The sequence below is a fragment of the Leucoraja erinacea genome, chromosome 8 (genome assembly GCF_028641065.1).
Source record: "Leucoraja erinacea ecotype New England chromosome 8, Leri_hhj_1, whole genome shotgun sequence".
Lineage (NCBI taxonomy): Eukaryota > Metazoa > Chordata > Chondrichthyes > Rajiformes > Rajidae > Leucoraja > Leucoraja erinaceus.
This window is the reverse complement of record NC_073384.1, coordinates 44,172,719-44,193,490: the sequence shown is the minus strand read 5'-3', so window position 1 is coordinate 44,193,490 and position 20,772 is coordinate 44,172,719. Positions and strand designations below refer to the sequence as shown.

The window sequence follows — 20,772 nt, the reverse complement described above, 5'->3', positions numbered from 1 at the left end:
CGTCAAGGTCCACTTAAGCAATAATTCTGTGACAGCCATTGAGTTGCAGATATCTTACTTTCTGGAGCAATAAGGCAACTCATTGAAGTTGGATGTCTTGTGATTTGCTAATTTACTGTCTTTCATACTTTTGACTTGTCTTCCACTCACATCTCTTCATTGTATTACATGTGATCCAAAATTGCTTAAGTCCATGTTTAGTTTTGTACTGTTGCTGTTCTGAATATATAATTCTGGTGAGCTGACATGCAATACAGTGGATAACTTGCAGTATTTTTAATCCAAGGGCTCATCTGAAGATGCAAGCAATACCCAGTCACTAGCTGGTTTATTGAATAAGTGCAAGACTTCTCAGGGACAACGCCTTGTCAACCAGTGGATCAAACAGCCTATGATGGACAAGAACAGGATTGAGGAGAGGTAAGATTATTTTTATTTGGAGATAGACACAAAATGCTGGAGTAACTCAGCGGTTCAGGCAGCATCTCTGGAGAAAGTGGATAGGTGATGTTTTGGGTTGGGAAAGAAGTCTCCTAACCTGAAACATCACCTATCCATTTTCTCCAGAGATGCTGCCTGACTTGCTGAGTTACTCCAGCATTCTGTGTCCAAGGTATAAACCAGCTTCTGCAGTTCCCTTTTTATTATATTTTATTTGGTCTGTATTTTCGAACTACTGATCCTTTTTAGTTCCATGTTAGCCAAGCTGTTGCACAGAGGGAAATCTTGGCATCCAGTTGCAGTGTGACTGCTCTCCTTAGAGAAAATTAAAGGAGCTGTCTCACTGCGGCGACCTAATCTGTGAGTTTAGACGAGTTTGCCCTCGACTCAAACTCACAGCATGGTCGACACGTGGTCCTAGGGGGTCCTATGTGGTCACTAGAACTCTCCTTCATGTTTGAGGGAAGTTCCCGAATACTCGCGGCTTTCAGCATGCTTCTTTTTAACTCGTGGTGCAGTGGAGTGTGGTCGCAGTTTAGCTACAGTCAGTCGAGGGCAGCTGTAGGCAATCTCCTTCGATGACTGGGCATTTTGATTGGCTCATTGGAGTTTTCAGGACCAAGGAAAACCGATCGGTAGGTTAATTGCCCGCGAAGCTTTATTATACTTACTAAAAGTGTATTTTAGTACCCCCCCCCCCCCCCCTTCTCCTCCCCCCCCCCTTCCCTCCCCCCCCCTCCCCCCCCGCCCACCCCCTCCCCACCTCCCCCCCCTTCTCCTCCCCCCCCTTCTCCTCCCCCCCCCCCCTCTCCTCCCCCTCCTCTCCCCCTTCCTCTCTCCCCTCCCTCCCCCCCTCTCCCTCCCTCCTCCTCCCTCCCCCCCTCCCCCTTCCCCCCCCCCCCCTTCTCCCCCCCCCCTTCTCCCCCCCCCTTCTCCTCCCCCCCCCCCTTCTCCTCCTCCCCCCCCCCCCCCTTCTCCTCCCCCCCCCTTCTCCTGGTGTGTGGGGATGGATGGACTCCATTCAGCGCCACCGGCCGCAGCACCTCCAGACTCCACACAGCGGCTTTCCCGACTCCACGCAGCGCCTTTCCCGACTCCACGCAGCGCCTTTCCCGACTCCACGCAGCGCCTTTCCCGACTCCACGCCGCGCCTTTCCCGACTCCACGCAGCGCCTTTCCCGACCACGCTGCGCCTTTCCCAACTCCACACTGCGCCTTTCGCGACTCCACTCTTGCTGACTCATTCAGCATGGCTTGTTTACTCAGCCCCACCTCCGGGGCTTTATTCTCCAGCGGGTGCCGGAAGGGGCATTCCCTTCATGGTGAATGACAGGCGAGAAGACCAATCTGCTGATCTCACGATTTTTTAAACCTTCATAACTATTCTCATATTTCACCGATCGGAACAAAACTCGGTGTCTTGGAGTAGAGGAGAACGTTGAATAAGATGGCGAAAAAATCCTAGCGATATAGGGTAGCATTTTTGTGCAAATTTAATGCGTCTGTAGAAGTTGGTGAGGGTTATTGGGGACATGCCAAGTTTCCTAAGCCTTCTAAAAAGTAAAGGGGTTGGCTTGCCTTCTTGGCTGACTTCAATGAGTTTGTAGGTTAATTGACCTCTCTTAAAACAAGATGCCCTTAATGTGAAGAGAGTGGATGAGAAAGTGGGATAACATAGTGTTTGTGTAAACATTTATTTGATAATCGGGGTGGTCAATGGGCTGAAGAGCCTGTTTCTATGCTGTATCTTTTTTTAACTGCGTCTTCAAGGGGACACAGCTTTTTAATACGTTCAAACGTTTTTAATATCTGGAACAAATCCAGATCATTCAGGCACAAACTACTTCATCCATATTTTGTGTCATGTCTTTTTTTGCAACAATGTCTATTTATTAAACAAATATTCTTGCATGCCCATTTGGATGAGGAATTATAATGAAAACATTCAAAATTATTTGTCATGGAAAATTTTGAGATGTCTTTTTTTTCTGGGTGGGCTGTTGGAAGGTAATAATTAGTCTGATTAAACTGACTGGAGTATTTTATTTCTGTGTGTTTAGACCAAAGCATTTCACTCAGTTAATTCAATAGCAATGAGTAGGTTCCTGTAGAAACACGGAACTGCAGATGCTGGTTTACAAAACATAAAGGTTATTTTGTTGGTTCCTGTAATCATTTTGCAGAAAGCAGCATTGCCTGAGGGGATCTGAGAGTATACCTTGAAAAGGCACTCACAATTTATACTGTAGGGCAGGTCCTAGCAGGAGAAAAGGGGGTATTTTCAGTGGTTTTGGATACTTGCAAATTGGTGAGCAATAAGTTGATAAGCTGGCAAGTTCCAGCACAGTTTTCTTTTCAAACAGTCAGCTCCAAATATTCCCCCAGTTTCAACAAATATCCTGACAGTGATATTTGTTTTATACCAGCAACAATGGGCTGAATAACGTACACCCATGAATGAATACAACAATCTCTCATCTGAAACCTGACTGTTTGAAACCCGATGGTTTGACATCCGGCCATCCGGCTCACCCAGCGATGTTTCCCATGCTCCCCTTAGAAACACTGGGGTAAGATTCCCATTCCCAAGATTCCCATTCACCCACGTGTATGGAACATTTATTATGGCACTTTGTAACATCCAAAAAAGCAAACTAAAAGTGTTAACACCAGAAAATAAACCAATCTGACACTGCTAAAGTCTCGTGTGTACCAGCTTATCCACGTTTTACTATAAATCGCCAGGTGGGATCGGGATCACCAGCGAGGAAAAGGTGTCACGATTCCCCGAGTCCCTGCGATCGAAGGAGGAATCGCAGGTCTCCATAGACTACCTCTCTCAGAGGGAGTAATGACAGCCACGGCCACATTCCCACCGCGATGCTCTGCGCCTGCGCGGCGGTAACGACCGCTGCCGCAAAGTTCTAGAACTTCAAGGAGGTCAGCACGACCTGAGCAGCAGTTTAAAAGCACTAAGTGATAAATTTAAAGAAGTGAAAGTTAAGAAACCAAGAAGTATAGAAGACAGAACAGGGATGACGTGCAGCGCGAGCAGAGGCAGGCAGTCAGATCCATTGTAACATCATCAGCGAGACCATCTCATTTATTTTCTAAGTTATTTGAGATTTGTGAACATTTCATAAATAACTCGAGAAATAATGCATTAAATTTTCAGATAAGGCGAATTTTGACCTGGCGTAAATCTCTATAGGAATATGTAAAGATTTCACCGTGTTTTCGAGGAGATGTGAAACGCACACAAACATCACAGACACACACACACACACAGACACACACACACAGACACACACGCATATCCAAGATCAGTGGTTTATAAGTATACACATATACCAGGGGGCAATGAAATTCCTTAATCATATAAAGCTCACAAACAGTACATATACAGTCAGAAAACGACGAGTGCAATTGATACAAATACATCGATAGATGCTCCTGAACACATCATCAGTGATCTAACCTGGGCTCATTGGGTGTTTCGGGTCTTTCAACATCAGACACCCTCACCCAGGCGACCCAGCCGTGGTTGATCGGTCGCGAGCGGCGCCCCAGGATTTTGGAATTCACAAAATTTTCGTGAGCCATGCAAACGATGCCCAAGTGGGACAGGCCCTTAACAGAATGAGCTGCTAATAAAGGAGTCCAGAAGCCTGTTGCAGACATATACACTTGCACAAATTGCTGTGCCTAACTTTTCTCATGTAAACTTCCCATTGTTGAAGTTATATAATAGATAACATTTTATAGCTGGATTATGTTCCTTCTTGTAGCCTGCAAATAGTTGTGGTTTGACTGTGGGTGTGTGTTGTCTATATTCTGATTGAAACACCACTTGTTTATTGTCACCTATCCATAACCCTTTCTTTGGAAAGGCAGCATTTTAACCCCCCTTGTCTCAAAGTACCTTGGTGCTTGCTGTGTAGTAAAGGCACATTTATTATTTAAATGTAGTTTGTTATTTCTTGTCTAGCTCTCAAAATGGAGACTAGAGAGAGGTAATTTAAGAAAATAGACTTTGCTACCCCCTGCTGACCGCATTCAGTTAACATCCCTTTGTCCTCTGTTTTTGCAGGTAATAACTTACAAAAGCTGGCACATATGAAGTGCCTTTATATGGCTAAACATTCCATGGAGCTTTATCAAGCAAAATGTGATATCAAATCACAGGGAAATATTAGGGCAGTTGAGCTAAGGCTTGGTCAAAGGGAACAATAACAGCAAAGTTAATGGCAGAAATTAGGATTTGGTAGTTGGTGACTGCCTGTGGAATATACAAGAAACAAGAATGGTGTAGGTATCTGAGGACTGGAGGATCAACTAGATTAAGGTGTAATTTGAGTTAGATCTACACTGCAGGTCAGCATGCACAGGGGTAATGTATTGCTGCACTTAGTGCAAGTTAAGGTAGAGAAATTAACATGATCAGTTTTACAGCATATAAGTATGAAAATCATCCATTAATCTTCCATTACTTAGTTTTAGTTTTAGAGACACAGTGCAGAAAAGCAGGCCCATCAAGTTCGTCGACCAGCGATTCCCGCACATTAACTCTACGGTACACACACTAGGGACAATTTTAACATTTATACTGAGCCTATTAACCCTCAAACCTGCACATCTGGAGTGCGGGAGAAAACTGAAAGATCTTGGAGAAAACCCTTGCACGTCACCGGGTGAACGTACAAACTCAATACAGACAGCACCTGTAGTCAGGATCGAACCCAGTTCTCTGGCGCTTGAAGGCAGCACGGTGGCGTAGCAGTAAATTTCTTGAATTTCTTCTGCACACTCTCCAGTGCAATCACTGTTTTCCTGTAACGTGGAGATGAGAGCCACATACAGCCAGCCATGTTGATCACAGGAGTATCATTGTGAAATATGTAGCGCGGTTGGGAAATGTTCTTTTTAAATGAGGTGCAGGGGAACGGAAAGAGGAACAAATTATTTTTTCTATTAGGTTCTTTCATTTTATTTTTCATCTGTACTACACCAATACAGCCACACATTGGCAGAATAATACCCAATCATCTGGTTTATTTGCAAGTTTTAATATTGGCTTTTTAAATTTGATGATGGAGCAACAATGTGGGAAGATTTAAAACCTAGAATACAAGATGTTGAAATTTGAGTAGAAAGATTTTTCATAACTTTCAAGTCAGTTTTTTTGGCCATGAATGAAAGCTGCAAGCAGAGCAGAGATGAATTGCAGTCAGCAACATGCTCCCGGGTACCTACTAATATTAAAATGAACAATACCAATAGGTAGTATGTAGGGAGTCGCAAATCTTTCCCCATTTAATTTGGGTCAGACCTGGTTCACTGACTTGGACTGCCAGTTTTACAGATAAAATGGGGGAAAGTTGAAAAATGTCTAATTGAGGCTGGGCAATAGTCCTTCAGATTGGCACGCATATCTTGTGTCAGGCTGCTGGATTGTTGGGTTGAAATAGTTATTTCCATGTAAAGTTGTTCTGTGAATTTCTGATTTGAAATTAAATTTATTTAAGTAATTTGTACTCTGATCTATTAAAGCAAATGTTTAATGATTTCTTGTCATTTGCTTTGACAAGACTTAACCTGGTGGAGGCATTCGTGGAAGACACGGAGCTTCGGCAGAATTTACAGGAGGATCTTCTTCGGCGCTTTCCTGACCTCAATCGCCTGGCGAAGAAGTTCCAGCGTCATGCGGCTGTCCTGCAGGATTGCTACCGGATTTACCAGGCTGTCAACCACCTCCCAAACGTGGTGCAGGTGTTGGATAGGTACCAAGGTAAAAGATACAATACTTGTATATTCAGCATAGTGTGCAGAGTATTTGGCATTGAAAATTAAAACAAAGCTGCAGATGCTGGAAATCTGATATTAAAATAGAAAATGTTGGAAAAGCTGAACAGGTTTTGCCGCATCTGTAAGACGAGAAATAGAGTTATTGTTTCAGGTTTTGCAGAATTGGGAAAGAAAAAATAAATCAGTTTTAATTTGTAGGAAAGGTCAGAGAGAAATAGGAACTCTTACATTAAAGTACTGAGGCTGGGATGATTGATCTCATAATTAATCCCATAAAGCTTTTTGTTGTGGGTTATCCAGGGACGAAAAAACGTCGTTCTCATCCATTTATTGCGGGATTATTTAACCCTGTGTTCCATGTCACTTTTGCTATTCAGTGTATGTGTACCAGTCGCACCATCATTAAGCTGGCACTTTATTTTTACTACATTTGTTGCTGCTCCGGAAAAGCTCTCCTGAACTTTCCATTGAACCCTTGAGTAATGGTCCTTGCTTAATCATGCAGTTCCATTTTATACTGGAACACACATGTTGATGATGGCCCCAACTAACTTGTGGATCCCCATTTTCACCATCCGCATTGTCCATGTCTCCTTCATATAGCACGATGATCATGGCAACAATGTAAGGAGAGAGTCATAAAGCGTGGAAGCAGAGCCTTGGGGTCCAACTTGCCCATGCCGACCAACATGCCGCATCTACATTAGAACCATCTGCCTGAGTTTGGCCCATTTCCTTCCAAACCTATCGTGTCATGTACCTGTCCAGATGTCTCCTATTCATTGTGATGGTACCTGCCTCAACTACTACCTCTGGCGGCTCATTCCATATACCCACCATCCTTTGTGTAAAAAAAAAAGTTGCCCCTCAGATTCGTATCAAATCTTTCTCCCCTCACCTTAAACCTATGTCCTCTGGTTCTTGACTCCCCCACTATGGGTAAAAGACATACACCCTTTTAAGATCACCCCTCGTCCTCCTGCGCTTCAAGGAATAACGTCCTAGCCTGCTCAACCTCTGCTGTAGATCAAGACCTTGAGTACTGGCAACATCCTCATAAATCTTGAAGTCCTCAGTATAAAATTGGGTGTTTGTTTTACAAGAATTAACTCTGTAGTCACACGTAGCAATACTATAATACAAAGGTTTATCAGTATTAACAGATAAAATAGTGAGGATGACATCGGGCAGATTAATGCTTGTGTTGCTTCACAACCTGCTGCAAACCTAGCCTGGCAATCATGCCTTTCAGGAGTCCCACAACCTTGTCGGTGACGAGGCTACCAGTCTTTGCCAGTCTTAGATATGGACATTGAATAACACCTGGAGGCATGTGACCATGTATTTAAACCAAATAACAACGAGTTACAGTCCATTCAGTCATAATTCATTCAACCAGGTGATTGTGCACCTGACAATGTTGGTTGCTGGAGCTTTATTTTTTTGTGCATTGCAGAGCGCTGAAAGTGCAAGGGCAGAATGATCAGGGAAAACTGGACTGTGGGTGAGCAAGGAGAACTGTGTTTCCTTAACCAGCAAAATGAAAGATTTTATCTTTTAACAGTCCAAGCACTGAGAAGGATTTGTATAGATGGATGAATTTGGGTACCGAAAGACAAGTAATTGAGGGGGAGTGAACATAATTAGTATGGAGAGAGAGAAGGGACCTGAAGAATTAAAAAAAAAACAGGAGTAAAATCATCAGTGACGCCCCAAAGGAATGATGTTCCTCACCTAATTAACTTTCATACTCCAGGTTGATGGGCAATTGTTAAAAGGGTGCTTTGCATGAAATGGGGAAGAATTTCTATGGAAAACGTGCATTGTATTTATCACAGCAATTTCAATGGTCAGTCAGATGGTGTTTATGTAAAGCTAATGCTGAAGTGGCATAAATTGGAGAGAAAATATAGATTTCTCTAACCCTGCATCTGCATTCATGCTATAGTGCTGTGATAATTACACATAAATAAAAATCTTTGCTCATACCCTCATTGGCCCATAATTAAGTCATTCAATGAAATGCTGGTATCTTGCCTAATAGAATGCTCGTTAATATATTGTTCACTGAGATAAATCTTTCTTCTTGCATGTTAAAGCCTTGGCTTATCCAATGTAATCGATGCTAATTGTTTCCACAGGAGCACACCAGATGTTACTAAAAGCTGTCTTTATCTCCCCATTGACTGACCTCATCACCGATTTTGCCAAGTTTCAGGAGTTGATTGAGACCACATTGGATCTGAATCAGGTATGTGGCTGAGTTGAGGCAGCTAATGTACAAAACTGTTAGAGCTTTGTGGAAGAAATTAATTTAGAGGGAAATTAAAGGGAAATGAAAAGCAGAGACTTAACAGGTTTGCTTCAAGATTGCATGATATCATGAAGAGATAGCGGCAGTTAACTGCTCACCAGTTCTCTGACTTCACAGCAGAATTGGCCACCAGTTATATTGTGCAGTAAACAACTATACGAAGATATACTATCTACTACATGGGTACCATTATTTCATCAGTCATAACACATTTTTTGTTTATGTCAATCTTATTCAACAAAAGATGGTTAATGTGGCCCTTGTGGCTAAGGGGATCAGGGGGTATGGAGAGAAAGCAGGTACAGGATACTGAGTTGGATGATCAGCCATGATCATATTGAATGGCGGTGCAGGCTCGAAGGGCCGAATGGCCTGCTTGTACACCTATTTTCTATGTTTCTATGCTTCCAGTCATTCTCACAACATGGTACAACATAGTGTTATTAAAGATCACATACAGTACACTTCAGCATGTTGTTACAGCAGTGTGACGAAGATTAGACCGCCAGCATGAGCTGAGTTCTGATAATATAAACCTTGTAGTAGGCGGAGCTTCTACTAATAAAGCACTACCATTGGTTAGTGTGGAGTAACCAATCTACATCTTTCCTCATAGAAATGAAATGAAGCACAACTAAATGCAAGCCTATAAGCATAAACACACTAATCTGTGATGGCTAAATAATACAGTACCCAAAACACTAATAACGCATACAGGGACGTATAGATGGTCACACAAAATCTCCATATCTAAGACCTACAGACCCGTCCCACATGCGTGCGGTATAAAACCGCTTCTCCACTCCGATCGGCTGAGGCGTACGGAGTTGTACGGGGCTGGTTCCGACATCACGCGGGGCTCCAAAAATCTTGCACTGTCCGTAAATCTCACACGCCAATAGCCTGTCGGCCCACAGGTGCATTGAGGGCGTATGCAGCGTCACACCCGCCCACACACTCGCCCTCAACACACACACATACACACTCACACACTTTTAAAAGTATACTAGACCAAGTGCAGACCCATTGGGTCTGTTCCCGCAACGCGTGGTTGCCAGGGGGGGCGGCCTGACGTCATTGCACAATGCCACGTGCTAGGCGTACGCCGTCGAGAAGTTGCGTAGGACATCGAGAAGCTGCGTACGCCCTCAATGCGCCTGTGGGCTGACAGGCTGTTGACGCGCAGGATTTTCCGAGAGTGACGTTGGAGGAGAGGTGGGCGGTAGCAGCCGTTATGGTGGCTGGCCAGCAGGAGGCGAAAAATGAGTGAGGGGGGGGGGGGGGGGGGGGGGAGGATATTTATTAAAAATGGGTACAGAAAAATGGCTAAATGCGCGCGTTTGGGGAGGGGCGGCATGCTGCGTTACACACACTAACCACCCCTACGCTAACTACCCCCTTGATATTATATTGATATTATTAATTAGATCCTTTTAACCCATAACCGCCCTATCCACTGATGCATAGCCCCTAACTCACAGGCGCGTCTAGAGAGGGAGAGGGGGTGTAGAGAGTGAGGGCAGAGAGAGAATGGGGATTGACAGTGAGAGAGGCAGAGACAGAAGGGCAAGAGACTGGGAGAGGGGGGCTGGAGGAGAGGGGAGAGCGATGGGAGGGGAGAGAGATGGGAGGAGAGAGGGGGGAGGAGATGGGGTGAGAAGGGAGGGGGAGAGGTTGGGGGAGAGGGAGGGGGAGAGGTGGGGGAATGGGGTTTAGGGGATTGGAAGGGGGGAGAGAGGGTGAGAGAGGGGAGGGAGGGAGAGGGGGGAAGGAGAGAGAGAGATAGGGGGGGGGGGGTAGAAGGGGGAGGGGAGCAGAGGGGCCCAGCAGCCGACAGCCTCAGAGTGAGCCTCAGCTCCATGGCCTCGCATTCTCGGTGCTTCAGACCCCGAGTACGGGGAGGGTGGAGTGGGCAGGCGGGCGTGATCCCGAGTGAGCCTGCGGGTCGGCAGCGAGGACGGCGAAAGTAGCAGCGAGGGGAGCAGCCGATCTATGCCTTCCGCCAGCGTGACAGAGCCGGAGCGGCGGGAGTGGAGGAGAGCCAGGCGGCAGCAGCTGTTATCGGGGCTCGGTGCGCGGGTTGGCGGGGAGTCGACCTGCGGGAGTGGTGGCACGAGCGTAATTGAAGGGGGGGGGGGGAGTGGAGGAGAGCCGGGCTGCCAAATGGAGAGAGAGAGAGAGAAGCGACTTGCATTGGTCTGCATGTGGGATTGTGACATCAGCAGCTGGTGAGTCCCGTTCAGATTTTAAAGTGAGTGAGGGGGTGGGAAGAATTTTATTTAAAAAATGTGTACATAAAAATGTCCAACTGTTTTGAGGAGTGCATTAGTGAATATAAAAGCGAATTCGCTAGCGAAATGGAAAAATCTCGTAGTTTTTGCGTGTGGTTTTGGCGGACCAAGGAATCAAAGGCCAAATCTGACACCCACAAACACACACACATACCACACAGAGTTTTAATATATAGATAGATAAACTAATTTATTTCTCAAATGATTGGATGACACTTTGGAGGCCAATTAACTTATTCTCATTATGCTGTAAAATTGTATCATTGTTTGAGAACAGAATTATAATATTTAATTTCTGTATTATGCATGGTAAACATTTCAAATTTAGAAAGATGTTATCTTTGGATATGAGTCTAAGGTCATATCCAAATGCCAGTAATAGAACTGCCGTGACGATCAGAACGTGCTCTCACTTCGCTGCAAATGCCTGACATTGAATTGGTTGTACGTTAATTAGAAAGTCTCAGCTCCTGAGTGCTTTGTTTTCCCTAAAGTGCTATTGACAACGTTAATTCGACTTGTGGAAGCAAGTCTGTGGAAAATGCTTGCCTGAAAAGGCTGTGTGGATGGTGCATTATCACTGTCATCTTTGTATCATGGTTGAGTGAACCAGTTTTAGTTTGGTACTGTAGGATGAAAGGAAATGGCCTTCATTAGTCTGGTATGAGACATTGCAGACAAATGTCTAAGAGGTGAACAAATGCTTTTAAAGTGAAGAAAAAATAAAATGTAATTGTTGGCGTGACGGTAGATGTTTACTGCAGGAAGAAATATTGCAATTTCTCTCTCATAGATCCACACGAGTGTCTTTATTAATGGAGATTTCAATAAACAAAACATTATTTGATGTTGGTTTGGAGAAATAAGTAAGTTTATTGGCCAAGTATTCACATACAAGGAATTTGCCTTGGTGCTCCGCCCACAGGTAACAACGTGGCATACAGTGACAGTTACGAATGACTCAGAAAACACTAAACGTTAATAATAATAAAACATTAATGATAAAACACCATTGATCAAGTATGTGAACCAACAAAATACTAGATCAAAGGGAGGCTACAGGTTTTTGGCTGTTGAGTAGAGCAGCTACTCGTGGATAAAAACTGTTTTATGTCTGGCTGTGGCAACTTTGACTGTCCGGAGTCGCCTTCCAGAGGGAAGTGATTCAAAGAGTTTGTGGCCAGGGTGAGAGGTCAGAGATGATCTTGCCCGCTCCCTTCCTGGCCCTTGCAGTGTACAGTTCATCAATTGAGGGAAGGTTGCAGCCAATAACCTTCTATGCTGATCAGACGATTTGCTGCTGCCTCCAGGTGTTGTGCTTGGTGGATGAGCCAAACCAGACCATGATGGAGAAGGTGAGAACAGACGCTACGATGGTCGTGTAGAATTGGACTATCATTGCCAGTGGCAGATTGTGCTTCCTCAGCTGCCATAGGAAGTACATCCTCTGTTGTGCCTTTTTGACTGTGGAGTAGATGGTAGCCCCCCAGTTAAGGTCCTTGGAGATGATGGTTCCCAGGAACTTAAAAGACTCCACAGATGTGACTGTGGTGTTGTTGATGGTGAGTGGGGTGAGGGGAGGGGGAGCTCTCCTAATGTCTACAATCAATTCCACTGTCTTAAGAGCATTGAGCTCTAGTAGCAATGTTACAACATTTTAAGATTTTAAAAATCAAGTCTGCAATTTATCCCATCAGATAAAGCATAAAAAGAAGTTTAATTTGACACCTAATTCACTTTCATATCTTCAGTATTAAAGTTATGGCCATTTTCATACTCTGAAATTAACATCTTGTTCCCTATTGCTTTTCCATTGACTTAATTCAAAAGCTGTGATCGAGGACAGTTAAAAGCCCATAAATTTTCAGTTATAGATTGAAGCATTCTGAAACAAAAATGAAGCAATCTTACTTGGATGACCTGAAATTAAAGCATATAATTAGCTAGTTACCTAATTGTAGCTAATTACAAAATTCAATTACTAGATCTAAACATCTATCCATTTCTTAAGAAAAGGTTAACATTTTTAAATAGCCGAAGTGTCAAAATAACATTCACACAAGAATTCATAATATAACATGATTTTTAAATCACATTGTCATGAATTTATAGGCCAAATGGAAGGAATTTAGTGTTTAATTCCCGTAAATTAATGGGCATTTAAATCATCTTGCGAGTGGGATTTTGTGGAACGCGATCAATTGGAACGTTGCATTTGCGGTGAATTTAAACCCCATATCGGCAGGAAAAACACTGCCGGTTGGTATGGGGCCTAAATCACCTTTTCGCAACGTGAAATTTTGATTAAAGGCATCCTAAAAAGCACGTTTGTATGTAAAAATAAACGGCTTACCTTGCTTTGACCCGTTCGTGAGATCCGTCCCGTTGTTGGCGTTGACGGCTTTAGAAGTCGCCTTTTATTTTACTCCTGTTAAATTATCCAGTGATGTTTTTAAAAAAACTTCATAAAACACGTCGGATCGATTATTTTTCAGCAGCTAAACAGCCTGACAAAGATCGACTTCAACGGGCTTGAGAAAACGGCATTTTAAACCCGCCCCCCTCTCAAAGGCGCCAAAGTGGCGCACACGGCCAGTGGCAGAACTGCAGCGCCACTGAAGGTAGCAATTTCACCTTGCTGCTTCCCTTTATCAATCCAGTACCATTTGTTTATTTATTTGGAGTCATAGAGCACAGAAACAGGCCTTTCAGCCCTACTCGTCCAAGATGCCCCATTTTGTTAGTTCCATTTGCCTGTGTTTCACCCATATCCCTCTAAACCTTTCCTATCCATGTACCTGTCCAAGTGACTTTTAAATGCTGCTGTTCCTGCCTCTACTGCCTCATCTAGCAACTTGTTCCATATACGCACCACCTTCGGAGTTAAACAGTTGCCCCTCGGGTCCCTATTTTCTTAAGGTTAGTAGGTTTTGATGTATTTGTTAGTGGTTTTAGTTTCTGCTCTGGCGCATAATGACCAGTGAATACCTAAAATGTTAATCATCCCATGACAGATACAGAGATTTGTTCTTGTTTCTGGTATTTTTATCTTGTAATACAAGGCGATAGATTCTTCCCTGTTAAGAACCTGCAAACACAGAAATGCTGTAAATGCTCAGATCAGGCATCTGTGGAGAGAGAAACAATGTGGGTATTGCTTGCAATGACCTTTCAATCAGAGGAAAGATCATCAACCTGAATTATGAACAGTTTCTCTCCACAGAAGCTCTTGAATGCTGCGAAGACCAACAAAACAACAAACTGCCTTGGACGCACGAGGGACAACTTGCTTTTTGTTTTGCACTAGCGTTGTTTTGTTTTTTTATTTATTGCACTTTTTAAAATGTATGTTATCTCTACATACTGTGCAGAGCTAGCTGTTACTGAGTTGTTAATAAGAATTACATTGTTCTGTTTTCAGTACATATGACAATTAAGCTCTTAACTATCGACACTGCTTGATCTGCTGAGTCTTTCCAGAATCTTCTGCTTTTGCCATTTTTCCCTTCCTCTTCTCCCAAACTCCCTCACAAATGAACACTAGCTTATCAGTGTACTGATAATAAGTGTTTTAACACCAGTTTTTCTGGTGATAAATTGATTCATGGCTTTTCTATAATTACTTAAATGTTAAAAGCACTCTCTTTAACAGGTGGAAAATCACGAGTATCTGGTAAAACCATCATTTGACCCAAATCTAACTGAACTTAGAGAAAAGATGGATGACCTGGAGAAAAGCATGCAGTCAGCTCTCAACCAAGCTGCCAGAGAGTTAGGTACAAAATAGCTATATGACTTTTTTTGTGTTTGTATAAACAACTTCATGGTATTGTGGCTTTAACATAATTAAAAACAGCAAGATGTTTCACATGAGTATCAATCCATCAGTGATAGATATCAGTGCACTTTCCATTTGAATACTAAATCAAAATTAATAATATTGAATCCAGAGGATGGTTCCTGGCTGGCAATCCAAATCTGATGTCTACATTTTATCTTCCCTGTAAAGATATTGTGGGTAGCAGGTTCGATGAGCCATAGGTAACACCAGAAACACTGACCTTTAGAGTGTTAATAGATGGGATTAAGATTGAGAAAGGTGGTTTTGGGAGTGGTGAAGAGAAATGAATCAAAAGTGAATACTTTGTAATTGAATATCTGTGAGATAGTTTCCTTTGATAATCTTGTTGATTTATGTAGGTCTTGAAGCTGGAAAGACTGTGAAACTGGAGTCAAACGCTCAGTTGGGTTATTACTTCCGCGTCACCTGCAAGGAGGAAAAGGCTCTTCGCAACAATAAGAAATTTAATACTATAGATATCCAGAAGAATGGAGTCCGGTTCACAAATGGGTTAGAATTTTATTTTGTTTACTCTTTTCTGGTGCTATTGTCACGTGTTTGGCTTTGGTTTGTAGCCAAAACAACACTTTGCATCTTTTTGAATGTTGACATGTCTGAGGGTCATATTGCATTGTGCTTGTCACTGTCGGATAGATGTTTGTATTGAGCTACATGGACGGAAGTTGAACTTCTTTGAAAGATCCTGTGTACATTTCTGGAGTGATGAAACCCAGCTGGAGTATGCATGGACTAAATACCATCAACCTTTCAACTCGATGCTCTTTGGGATGGCCTCCAAATATGTTATTTGGTTGAAGAGCCGAGCTGTTTAGTCTAGAAACTGTAGTTGGTGCCACATGTCAAGTTAGGTAAAGGTACAGCTTGCATATTAAAGTTGGTTTTAATGCTTCAGTTTTGTGGTAAGATGGTGAGTAAGTAACTTGAAGCGAGGGTTGGGTGAAGGGGGGGGGGTGGAGTGTGGGCATAACCACCCAGTGTGGTCTGATCACTGGTGGGTAGTGCATGAATGGTGTCACTGGTTAATAGAAATGACCGCTGAGATTCCCAAATGTTATCTTTAGGATTGTCCTCCACCCCCTTGTATTCTTCATCTCTGGAGGTATTGTTCCATTTCCTCCCGACTCCACCCAACTTGTACAATACGCCTGCTTGCATATAGGTAATCATTTGCATGTTTTGCTACTTGGCAGCCTTGTATTTCTCATTTTAATGCTGCTACTTTGTAGCTATGCTTAGTATGTTGGTGGTACCCAGCCATATTTCTTGCCCTGGATTGCACAATTGTTGCTGTGATGCCTGGCAGCAATGTCTGGCATTACAGAAGAGCCGGTTGTTTCAGCCAAACTCTCACCCACGATTATAGTAACATAGAAACATAGAAATTAGGTGCAGGAGTAGGCCATTCGGCCCTTCGAGCCTGCACCGCCATTCAATATGATCATGGCTGATCATCCAACTCAGTATCCCGTACCTGCCTTCTCTCCATACCCCCTGATCCCCTTAGCCACAAGGGCCACATCTAACTCCCTCTTAAATATAGCCAATGAACTGGCCTCTGTGGCAGAGAGTTCCAGAGATTCACCACTCTCTGCGTGAAAAAAGTTCTTCTCATCTCGGTTTTAAAGGATTTCCCCTTTATACTTAAGCTGTGACCCCTTGTCCTGGACTTCCCTAACATCGGGAACAATCTTCCTGCATCTAGCCTGTCCAACCCCTTAAGAATTTTGTAAGTTTCTATAAGATCCCCTCTCAATCTTCTAAATTCTAGAGAGTATAAACCAAGTCTATCCAGTCTTTCTTCATAAGACAGTCCTGACATCCCAGGAATCAGTCTGGTGAACCATCTCTGCACTCCCTCTATGGCAATAATGTCCTTCCTCAGATTTGGAGACCAAAACTGTACGCAATACTCCAGGTGTGGTCTCACCAAGACCCTGTACAACTGCAGTAGAACCTCTCTGCTTTCCTATACTCAAATCCTTTTGCAATGAAAGCTAACATACCATTCGCTTTCTTTACTGCCTGCTGCACCTGCATGCCTACCTTCAATGACTGGTGTACCATGACACCCAGTCTCGCTGCATCTCCCCCTTTCCCAATCGGCCACCATTTAGATAATAGTCTGTGCTTTCCTGTTTTTGTGCCACCAAAATGGATAACCTCACATTTATCCACATTTTGGCATTATTGGCATTGCTAATTTGACTGGCCTCTTGCAATCACATTGTGTCGATTTATATAGTCACCTGCATGAAATGCTCCTCATCTTTTCTTGGGGGCATTAGCTGCAGGGAGAGGTTGAACAGACTTAGATTGTTTTCTCAGGAATGCCTGAGGTTGTCAGGAGCCTTGATAAAAGTGTATAAAATTATGAGAAGCATAGACAGCCAGAATCTTTTCCCCCAAGATGGAAAAATCAGATACTAATGGCCATAGCTTTACAGTGAGAGGTGCAAAGTTTAAAGGAGACTAGACCCAAGTGCAGACCCGTTGGGTCTGCCCCCCCAACGCAGCTGTTCCCTACCCGTAGCCCCCATGGGAGACGTGGTCCTCCAACTCAAGCGGCTCAGGAATCAGCAGTGCAGTTGTTTTTAAATGGAGTCTTTGAGGCGAGATGCGGGCGCCAGCAGCCGTTATGGTCGCTGGCCAGCAGGAGGCGACAAATGAGAGTGAGTGGGGGGGGGGGGGGGGTGAAGGACTTTATTAAAAATGTGTACGACAAAATTTAATGAGGAGTGGATACTTGGAATGATAAGTGAAATCTCTACCGAAATGGAAAAAATCAGGGCTGCTTCTATGGGTGAGAAGGCAGTTTATTTTTGAAATATTGGGGGGGGGGGGGGAAGAAGAAGGATTTGATTACAAATATATGGGTGGGGGGGGGGGGGGGGGGGGGGGGGGGGGGGGGGGAGAGAGAAGGATTTGATTAAAAATGTGTACATAAACACGACGAAATGTAATCAGGAGTGGATACTTTGAAAGAAAAGTGAGATCTCTACCGAAATGGAAAAGATTTTGGCGATTCTGCGTCTGGATTCGGCGTGGCAAGGAATCAAAGGAAGAAAGGCAGCCGGCAGCCATACATGTAAATGGATCCATTCCGATTGGACATCTGGGAGCATTGGGCATTCCGATTGGACATCTGCGAGCATTGGGCATTGTGATATCACACGATGGAACGAATCAAAAGGCAGAAAGGCAGCCGGACGGACGCCAGGCGGCAGCCACACAGTTTTAATATATAACTAGACCAAGTGCAGACCCGTTGGGTCTGCTCCCCCAATGGTGTGATCCCCCAACCCAATATTCCACCATGCACCCGTCTCCTCCAATGGAACTGAAGCCGTTCTCAAAAGTAAGATTCCAGCACTGCCCTGCCTCTTTCAAAAAAAATCCAATGGCACCTCCCCTGCCTGCTGCAGCAGTGAAAAGTTCAGTGTTCCTGTCTTGCAACTTTGTTTCGAAGTGTGTTGGAAGCTGACATGTAAATGGAGAAGCCTGTTTATTTTTGAAATACTTGGGGGTGGGTGGGAGAAGGATTTGATTAAAAACGTGTACTTCAACACGACGAAATGAAATGAGGAGCGGATACTTAGAAAGAAAAGCGAAATCTCTACCGAAATGGAAAATATCTCGGAGATTGAGCGTCTGGATTGGGCGTGGCAATGAATCAAAGGAAGAAATGCAGCCGGCAGCCGTACATGCAAATGAATCCATTCCGATTGGACATCTGCGAGCATCGACCATTCCAATTGGACATCTGCGAGTATCGGGCACGAATCGAAAGGCAGGAAGGGCGCTGGTCGGCAGTCGGTCGGATGGGGCCAGAGTTTTAAATATAGACTAGACCAAGTGCAGACCCGTTGGGTCTGCTCCCCCAATGGTGTGATCCCCCAACCCAATATTCCACCATGCACCCGTCTCCTCCAATGGAACTGAAGCCGTTCTCAAAAGTAAGATTCCAGCACTGCCCTGCCTCCCTCAGCAATGGATTAAAAAAAAATCCAATGGCACCTCCCCTGCCTGCTGCAGCAGTGAAAAGTTCAGTGTTCCTTGTCTTGCAACTTTGTTTCGAAGTGTGTTGGAAGCTGACATGTAAATGGAGAAGCCTGTTTATTTTTGAAATACTTGGGGGTGGGTGGGGGGAGAAGGATTTGATTAAAAACGTGTACTTTAACACGACGAAATGAAATGAGGAGCGGATACTTAGAAAGAAAAGCGAAATCTCTACCGAAATGGAAAATATCTCGGAGATTGAGCGTCTGGATTGGGCGTGGCAATGAATCAAAGGAAGAAATGCAGCCGGCAGCCGTACATGCAAATGAATCCATTCCGATTGGACATCTGCGAGCATCGGCCATTCCGATTGGACATCTGCGAGTATCGGGCACGAATCGAAAGGCAGGAAGGGCGCCGGTCGGCAGTCGGTCGGATGGCCCCAGAGTTTTATAGATATAATAATAGATAATAGATAGAAGATAGATAGATAGATATGCGGCATTTTTTTACACACAGGGTGGTGAGTACTTAGAACACATTGCCATGGTTTGTTGTTGAGGCAGATGCGATAGTGCTTTTAATAGGCTTTTGGATAGGAATATGGATATGCAGGGTATGGAGGGATATGGAATTGGTGCAGGTAGATAAGAGATGGTCTTGGTATCATGTTTGGCACAGACAGTTTGGACAGAAGGGCCTGTTCTTGTGCTGTTCTATGTTATCTCCTCTGATGTTCACCTCTGATTGCCCCATCTTTCAGACATTGATTTCACAGTCATTCCTTCATGTGTCATTCTATCTCTAACCTCTTTCAGCCCAGTTATACCTTCGCTTTTAAGTCTAAAATAGAATGCAATATTTTATTCCTTAAGGTAAGATACTGCCTGGTATAATTATGTTTTTCCACTTTTTCGGTTAGGGGAGGGAAGGATGTTATCTTTGAATTCCAAAAAATGAATATGTATTAGTGCTATTTATGAGCAAAGTAGGTTGAGACCTCTAATTACTCCATAGTCAATTTAACTACTGAGGATGTTGGTTTTTGCATTTGGGACAGGGAGCTGACTATTAGAGCATGACCAGGTATTGCTTCTCCATTATTAATGCTTCATTAGTCTACAGGGCACATATTTCTAGTTAGGTAATGTCTTAATGCACAGCATTAAGACGATTTATGCAGAGGAAAAGTCAGTAGGAGCTGGATGACAATCTCATGATGTAGGACAGAGTACAAAATCAAAATGACCTGCGTTTTTCCACAAAATTAATGTAATATACTTATCGGAACAAATGTGGAGTTAAAGATGAGGGTTATTGGAAAAACATTTCCCAGTTTGATGAAAGGTTACAAAGTTAAAGCAATAACTTCCTCCAACATTTTTATTTGTGTGTTATTCTTAATTATTTCCACTGTCTGGGAATGTAGGACATATCCTCTTTCTGTGTATCCAAATCCTTGTTGAGCACTTTCTGAAATTACTCAACACCCCTGAATTTGATGCAGCCAGTTCCCACTATTTTACTTATTTTCCACATTGCACAATCGGAGTAGTTAATCGTATTCCCATACTGGCCTTTCTGTCCAGGGCCTGCTATACTGCCAGAATAAAGCCACATGTAAATTGTAAGAAATGCACCTCGTATTTCACTTGAAGGTAGACAAAATGCTGGAGAAACTCAGCGGGTGAGGCAGCACCTATGGAGAGAAGGAATAGGCGACGTTTTGGGTCTTGTTTTCATATTTCACTTGGGTAGCTTACAAACCAGTGGTGTGACCATTGAATTTGCTTATTTTAAATAACTTCTACTTGCACTCCCCTCCCCCTGCCCCTTCCGCAACCCTAGTTGTTTTACCAGTTCCACAGTTCTCTACATTGTTTCCCTTGAGATCACACCTTCCCTAACCAACAATGAGCCTACCAGGCACACTGTGCCTGAGGTCATTTGTGGCCTGCCCTGATTGGTCCTGATTATCATCTCGCCTCCAGCTCTTCACCCCTCACCCCCGACTTTCAGTCTGAGGAAGGGTCTCAACCCGAAACTTCACCCATCCTTTTTAT

The 20,772-nt window shown here is 43.7% G+C and overlaps 1 protein-coding gene across 1 annotated transcript in view; it reads left to right on the top strand.

Moving 5' to 3' along the window:
- Positions 1–20,772, top strand: part of msh2 (mutS homolog 2 (E. coli)) — a 52,147-nt gene that overhangs the window by 18,155 nt on the left and 13,220 nt on the right. The window contains exons 6-10 of the mRNA XM_055639604.1: positions 287–420; positions 6,030–6,229; positions 8,388–8,497; positions 14,504–14,627; positions 15,052–15,202. Coding sequence (XP_055495579.1) covers positions 287–420; positions 6,030–6,229; positions 8,388–8,497; positions 14,504–14,627; positions 15,052–15,202 — 719 coding nt within the window. The remainder of the gene's footprint in view (positions 1–286; positions 421–6,029; positions 6,230–8,387; positions 8,498–14,503; positions 14,628–15,051; positions 15,203–20,772) is intronic.